This window comes from Cebus imitator, unplaced genomic scaffold, assembly GCF_001604975.1.
Source record: "Cebus imitator isolate Cc_AM_T3 unplaced genomic scaffold, Cebus_imitator-1.0 Scaffold6, whole genome shotgun sequence".
NCBI classification, from domain to species: Eukaryota; Metazoa; Chordata; class Mammalia; order Primates; family Cebidae; genus Cebus; species Cebus imitator.
In genome coordinates this window covers 4,097,497-4,105,066 of record NW_016107321.1, presented here as the reverse complement: position 1 = coordinate 4,105,066, position 7,570 = coordinate 4,097,497, and the positions used below count along the sequence as shown (strand labels likewise).

Below are 7,570 nucleotides of genomic sequence, written 5' to 3'. Positions count from 1 at the left end.
TTTTTTTTTTTTTTTTTTTTTTTTTGCTCTGAGTTATAGTGGTAATTTCTGCAGTTAATTCTAGATTATTAGATCAGTTTTAGCAATATTCACTCTATTTTCACTGTCTTTCTTCAGTTTATTTCAGAAATCTTAATTTTTTTCCAGAGGACTTTAATGAGATCTTGTATTAGAATATGTTTATTGTTTTCTCCTGTTTTCTACATTAAATTAGAATTCATTGAACCAGCTGTTCTGATTTGTCACTTTGGTCTCTTAAGGAAATTACTGTTTCCTTTTAAGTGCTGAAATTTTTAAACATCTGCTCCTCTCTGTCTGGACATGTATTGACATACCAGCCACCTCCAGCAGGAAGGAGTTTCCTTGGTGACTGTGTAGAACTGGCTCTTGGCTCTCCCAGGCAGTGTGGTCCTGCACTGACAACATCAGCAGGCCGACTGCTTGGAATGCCAAAACAATTATTTAGATTTTTATCTTAGAAAGTTTGCTGAATTTATAGAGCTTTATGTAAACATTGTTTTCTGGTATCATTATACCGGAGGCGGTGGAGGGACACATTTACACTGTCTAAAGCCTTTACTTAGACATATCTTAAGCTGTGAACCCTGAATATCCGGGCAGGTCTGTTAATTTAGAAAGTTTATTTTGCTAAGGTTGAGGATGCGTGCCTGTGACACAGCCTCAGGAGGTCCTGACGACATGTGCCCAAGGTGGTCGGGGCACACCTTGGTTTTACACATTTTAGGGAGACATGGGACATCAATCAATGTATGTAAAATGTACATTGGTTTCATCCAGAAGGCAGGACAACTCAAAGCAGGGCTGGTGCTTCCAGGTCACAGGTAGGTGAGAGACAAAACATTGCATTCTTCTGAATTTCTGATTAGCCTTTCCAAAGGAGGCAGTCAGATAGACATTGATCTCAGTGAGCAGAGGGAACAGAATGGGAGGCAGGTTTGCCCTAAGCAGTTCCCACTTGACTTTTCCCTTTAGCTTAGTGATTTGGGGGCTCTAAGACTTATTTTTCTTTCACAACCCTGACCACATTTATCACAAGTCATCATTTTAGTGGCTATTTTAGAAATTCTTGCCTGTTAGGTAAACCCAAGTATATACTAATTTAAGGGCAAAAATATATATTAAATGCAGAAGGACAGATTAATCTTGTTTCCCTAGTGCTAATGCAGATTACTATGTGGAAACACTTAGTATGTTCTACCAACTTTATGTTTTAGTGGTTATATACTAACATTGTATTTGTTTGATGTCAGGTTATAATAGATTAAATGTCTGTTTTAAGAAACAGTTTTCTCCTTTCAGGCATTTAATTTTTGTGGGAATTTTATACTAAGAAGACGGCATATCCTCGTTTCTATCATTAAATGTATCTCAGTTATGCCAAGTATATGTGTTATTTTTGAAAATCAAAGCATTCACTTTTAAAACTAGACCTTGTCAGCCTATCACAAAAATAATTACTGTTGACATGAAGGAGTGCAGTAGCGAATTTTAGAACTAAGAGCTTGTTAACAAGGTTGGTGATATCATGTGTTCCATTCTTTAGCATTAGATTGATAGTAGCTGGGGAAGAAGATACACTGGCACTTTATAGGAATATTTACCTGTTATTCATCAGACGTTTGTTCAGCATCTATTATGTGGCAAGTACTGAGCTAAGTTTTGGAGACAGTTAACTGGAGATGAACAATCTTTTTTATGGAACTGATGGTCTAATGGGCAAATAGGTAAAATAATGCATTACAGCAAAGCATGATAAATACATCAGGAAGCATTCGCAAGGCACAAATATTGTGAGAAAAGGGAGAGATTGGACCAACTCAGTGGCTCACGCCTGTAATCCCAGCACTTTGGGAGGCTGAGGCAGGCAGATCACAAGGTCAGGAGCTCGAGAGCAGCCTGGCCAACATGGTGAAACCCCATGTCTACTAAAAATACAAAAATTAGCCGGGCATGGTGGCACATGCCTGTAATCCCCGCTACTCAGGAGGCTGAGGCAGGAGAATCACTTGAACCCAGGAGGCACAGGTTGCAGTGAGCCAAGGTTGTACCATTGCACTCCAGCCTGGGCAACAGAGGAGACTCCGTCTCAAAAAAAGAAAAGAGAGAGATTAAATGTGTTATTTGAGGCAGTCACAGAAAACTTAATAGAGGAGGTGGCATCTGGCCCTCTTCCTAATGAGAGGAAGAGTTCACCAGCGACAAGACACTGGTGACAAGTCAGCAGATCCTAACTTCTTCTAAGAAAAGGTATTTGTGCAAAAGCACAGAGTCATGTTTGTTATGGGTAAAGGAGAAAAGGTGGTGGCAGGAGATAAGGATCAAGATCTATGCAGAGACCTGACCATTAGCCTAAATAAAAGTGTCTGACACTTAGGGCCATCAGTGAAGCAGTGCATTTTAAATAAGAAAGGCTAAGACAAGCCTTGGAACAAAATCACTTTGGGGGTTATTGAGAGGTCAGTGGATTGACTTGTTGTAATCATAAGAGCAGTTGAAGATCCAGTGTGAGTCAAGGCAGTTAGAGTGTAGAGGAGAAGGTGGATTTAAGGACTATTTAGTGGAACTGATAAAGCATGTTAAACGTGTGTATATATGATTCAAGGAGAGAAAAATGTGGAAGGCCACGAATGGGCATTAATTAATGAAAGCCAAACTGTCCATTGGACATGAGAAAAACACAGGAACAGGGAATCATCCTGAAGAAGATAATGGCCATAAAAAATAGTCCACTCTGCAGCTGAGACTCTTTGTAATTTAGGTATTGAGTTCTCTGAAAGTTCTAGATGTGGGGGTTTATGCAAACCTCACTTAAGATATGGCTGCCTCTATTTGCTGTAAAGCAGCTAATGGTCTAGTAGGAACGACCAACATGTTAACAATAGTGGTGTTACAGACGTTGTATGTAGTATGTTTTTAAAGTGCTTTTCCCATATATGCAGCATGCTGTTTAACTTGATAAGAGGTAGATGATGCTCTATTTTTAAAATGAAGAAACCTATCCTGAGAGACTACTCAGTGCTCCCAGAATCACATTGCTAATTAAGTGACTTGAAACCAGCTTTTCTGATTTTTGGACCGTGGTTGTTTTCTCTTTAAGCCACACCATCTCTATCATGAAGGTCAAGGTAAACTCAGGGTTTAGAGTGTTTTAGTTGGTATGCTGTTGGGGCAGGAAGAAAGTCACTGGAAAGGTATCATGAGGTGAGCCTTGAAAACTAAGGATTTTGAAGTGGAAATAAAGAGGTGAGCATTTCCAGGTGAGGAGACTCACCTCCACTCAGATTGGGGATGGCACACGCATGTGAGTGTTGGTGGAGCGTGTCAGGTGGAGGCCGGAGAGAAGGCAGCACCGGAGGATGAGACCAGATCAAGGAAGGTCTTCCATATCAGCTCAAGTTGTTTGGGCCGTATTTGATAGATAGGCAGTTCAGGGGCAGCGCTTGGAAGTGGCAGATGAGGCTATCATTTGTGAATGCAGCAACAATTACTGTCTGCTGTAATCAATGCCAGGCATAGGGACGGTCCTTGGTAATATAGTGGTAAGGAAGTGAAAGTCCTTGCCCTCAGGAAGTTCTGGCACCAAGTTATGGTGGAATGTTAAATACTCTGATGGCAGGAGTTCTGGTGGGGAGTGATGGGGAGGGGAGAAACAGCTTCCATGGAGCAGGAAGAAGGTGGGTGAGGATCAAAGGGAGGAGAAGCAGGGGCCTTGGGGAGCCAGCGAGGAGCAGCCAGGCGGAAGGAGAGCATGCTCCCAACACTCCAGATCCCCTACTTTATAGGGAAAGGTATAAGGAATTTGAGAGGAACAACTAAAAGAATGGGCGGGCAACACTAGGGTTCCCAGGAAGCATCAAATAACACATAACTGAGTAGTGCTGATCAGGTTGATCTTACAGTTTTTTTCGTTTTTCTATTAGCATCATTCAGTACAGCCTAGGGGAACAAATGAACAGAAGAATTAGTGGAACTGATTAGTTTTTATGTTTTCATGAATGGCTACTTAGGATGAGCTGTTACTAGATTTTGTAGTGTTTTCTCTAATTTTAGTAATTTTCTGTTTTTTTCACAGTCTAGAGATACTTGTGGATAGGACTACATATAACCTTAAAAATAAAGTGTTCTGATTATGTTAAGTGTGATGCAAAAATGTTAAAGATGAACTTGACTCTTTTTCTAATACACTTCTTTGATAAAAGTGTTGCAATTGGGTTTTAGTTCTCATCATAATTTCCAGCACTCTTAGAACTTTTTGCATCTATGCTGAATATGTTGAATAATTAAATTCATTAAATTATTAAATATTCTTTTCCCTGTAAAATTAGAATTTTATAGATTCATCAGTATGTTGTACAGAATAATAGTTCATAATCACAACCATAGGACATTGTCTTGTATGCTTTTTTAATCTTTGCCTGTTGAATTTTTGTTATAGTTTTCTGAATTTCCAGATCCCATGTGGGGTTCAGATTATGTGCAGTTGTCAAGAACACCACCTTCATCTGAGCAGAAACACAGCGCTGTGTCATGGGAAGAGCTGAAGGCCATGGACTTACCTTCATTCGAACCTGCCTTCCTGGTTCTCTGCCGAGTCCTTCTGAATGTCATACATGAGTGTCTGAAATTAAGATTGGAGCAGAGACCTGCTGGAGAACCGTCTCTCTTGAGTATTAAGCAGGTTTGCTTCAAATTGCTTTAAAATATTTAGCAATTATTATATTATCCCACAGGCTTATCATTTTTATTTTAAGAGTTCTTTTTTTCTTAATTGTGACAAATAGTGAAAAATGGGTGTTTGTCCATGTTTTTAAGCTGTATTTTTTAGGGTAATTTAAAATGTTCTTTATATGCAGTCCTCAAAGATAAGATTGTGGTTCGTCCTTTCTGTCATCCACTTCTTTGTTCTAAGTATTTTAAGATTTCAGTCTTTGAAGACTAAAATTTAAAATTCATTCATAAGAGGTAGAATATAAGGCCTTTAAATCTATTTAATTTTTTGTTCTATTTGAAGTACATGTAAACAGATAAGTGTCTAGAATGGACATAGGGGAGGGGTTTGGACTTTTTACTTGCTTAAGCAGTGGTGTGATTTAAACAGTAGTGACAACTTACGATTTCTTCCTTGTTGTTCATTCTGGATGGGATCTTATGTGGGTTTGATATCCCAGGAGCAGCAGAGGAATGACTTAAAGCAGTTGTATCCAGCAGAGTGAGTGCTGAAGAGGGTCTATACTTATGATTTATGATACTAACATATTGACATTCACCATATAAAATAAAAATTTCCAGACCTTGATCCCAAGAGAAAAAAGGTTGATATGTTTTTTGTAGACTGTATGTGTCTATTCCATAGGGCTTGAAGGGCTAAGAGCTACCTGGCTCTGTGAATGAAAGGACAGAAGGACAGAACATAGGTGAGCGGTAGAGATTGAGGAAAGGTGAACACAGTAGGTACAAAATCGGAGTTGTTCGTTTAATTAGGAGTAGACTAGAATGATAATGAAAGTCATTTGGAGATTGCCCCTGCACCTCATTTCCATCCCTTTGATTGGTACTCAGTACCAGCCAGAGCTGTTTCCAGGTTAGCTTCCCTCCCTTCTCACCATCTTGTTTTCTGGTTATTGTCTTGCTCTCCTTGACCTTGCTTTTAACTCATCCTCAGCGTCACAGTGGTTATCTAGGACATTTTCGTAAATACTTGTCAGCTCCCTTCTTTACAAAACAAGTACTTCAGAAATACAGCCTGGTAAAGCAAGGTGGAGTTTATTTTTTGCTGATGGGGCTATGGTGAGGCCTAAATAGTAATGTATGTTATAATACTTTGAAAAATGAAAGTAATACTTAGATTAATGTAGCACTGCTAGAGTAAAAAGAAAGAAGAAATTTCGGTTTAAATGCATTCAAAGATCAGTTACAAGCTCCTAAGTGACATCTTTAATAGAGAAATTGATTTCTATATAGTCTGAACAGAACACTTTTTGGTAGATTTAATTGTAGCCATAGCTCTCTTATAGTGGATAATTACTTTTAAAACATTTCTGGGAGAGACTTCTGCCTATAAAAGCAGTCCATGTTTATTTTAGAAATTTTGAAAAGTGCAAAAAATGATACAAAAAAAAAAAAAAAAACCCTGTTATTCTGACACTCAGAAATAACTGCTATAACGTTTTGGTGTATTTCCATCCATTTGTTTTTCCTGCATATACATAACTTCCTACACATACAAGTAAGAGTGTGTGTGTGTGTGTGTGCGCGTGTGTGTGTGTGCGCGTGTGTGTGTGTGCGCGTGTGTGTGTGTGCGCGTGTGTGTGTGTGCGTGCGCACTTTTTTTTCCATTTATTTTTCAAAAGCAGTAACTTAAATGGCTACAATAGTATTCTACTGTATAGGCACATCACAGTTTATTTGGTTAATCACCATTGATTTAAGTAACATTGTGATGAATATGCTTGTTTATAAATCTTAGTTTAAATCTCTGAGTGTACCACATAACAGTAAATAAATGAATCATACATTTTTAGACTCTAGAAAGTTTTTTATCAGCTTACCTTCTTATTAGCAGCAGTGAAGGTTTGGCTAATATGTATGAGAACGAATGTGGCTGTGTGATCTCATACTACAGTTCCTGTTTATTAGAATTTGAGTACATCGTGTCTCAGCCTTTTTATTGATGGGAAGGGCTTTCCTGGTTGTCTCATTTGAACCATCTGCCCACGTTTGGCATGTTATTACCTATTCGATCTATATATTGCAAACTTGCCCATCTTTTTGTTTTGTTTTTTCCCTTGATTTTTATCTAATTTCATCACATACTATTAAGTTGGTTGGTTGGTTTTGGTGGTTATTTTTTGATGGTAGACTGGGCCATAAATCACAGTAGGTAGACTATGCTAAATTATTGCAAAGGCCACCTGCTTTGTAGTATGTCAGTATCTTTGAATCTTTATTATGTTTCTGATTAAAATTTACCAGTTTCGTTTGTAGGTTTTTCTTTCTTACATTTCTTGTAATGTAAATTAGTAGAAAAATTGATTTTATTCTATGGAATTTACTTTCTATATGAATTTGTTGGTAAGAGAATTTATTTTAGCAAAGCAGTAATTGCCCATATGGTATTTTCTCTGTGTATCCATGCCGTAGTATTAAATTCTTTTATTTTCACTATTTTGTTGCTACTTAATTGAAACTACTAAGGTATTTATATAAAATGAACTGATCAAGAATCTAAACTATTGTAGGTTTTTTAGAGACAAAGTCCCCTCTGAGTTTTTTGAAGATATAAGTAGGAAGCTATAAAACACTGATTGTCTGGTTGGAGTGTGTGGCTGCTGGAACCTGTGTCTGTTGTTTTGCAGCTGGTGAGAGAGTGTAAGGAGGTCCTGAAGGGCGGCCTGCTGATGAAGCAGTACTACCAGTTCATGCTGCAGGAGGTTCTGGAGGACTTGGAGAAGCCCGACTGCAACATTGACGCGTTTGAAGAGGATCTGCATAAAATGCTTATGGTCAGAAGCAGTGGGGAGGAATCTTCCGCCCGCCCTCCCTCCCTCCC

The 7,570-nt window shown here is 38.5% G+C and overlaps 1 protein-coding gene across 5 annotated transcripts in view; it reads left to right on the top strand.

The window, feature by feature from the left end:
- The window catches only part of MAP3K4 (mitogen-activated protein kinase kinase kinase 4), a 121,613-nt gene that overhangs the window by 71,503 nt on the left and 42,540 nt on the right, over positions 1-7,570 (top strand). For all 5 annotated transcript variants that reach the window (XR_005201721.1, XM_017537984.2, XM_017537968.2 and 2 more), the window contains exons 4-5: positions 4,457-4,699; positions 7,377-7,523. Coding sequence is in view for 4 of the 5 variants with exons in the window: in XM_017537984.2 (XP_017393473.1) it covers positions 4,457-4,699; positions 7,377-7,523 (390 nt within the window). In the remaining variant the exon portion in view is untranslated. The remainder of the gene's footprint in view (positions 1-4,456; positions 4,700-7,376; positions 7,524-7,570) is intronic.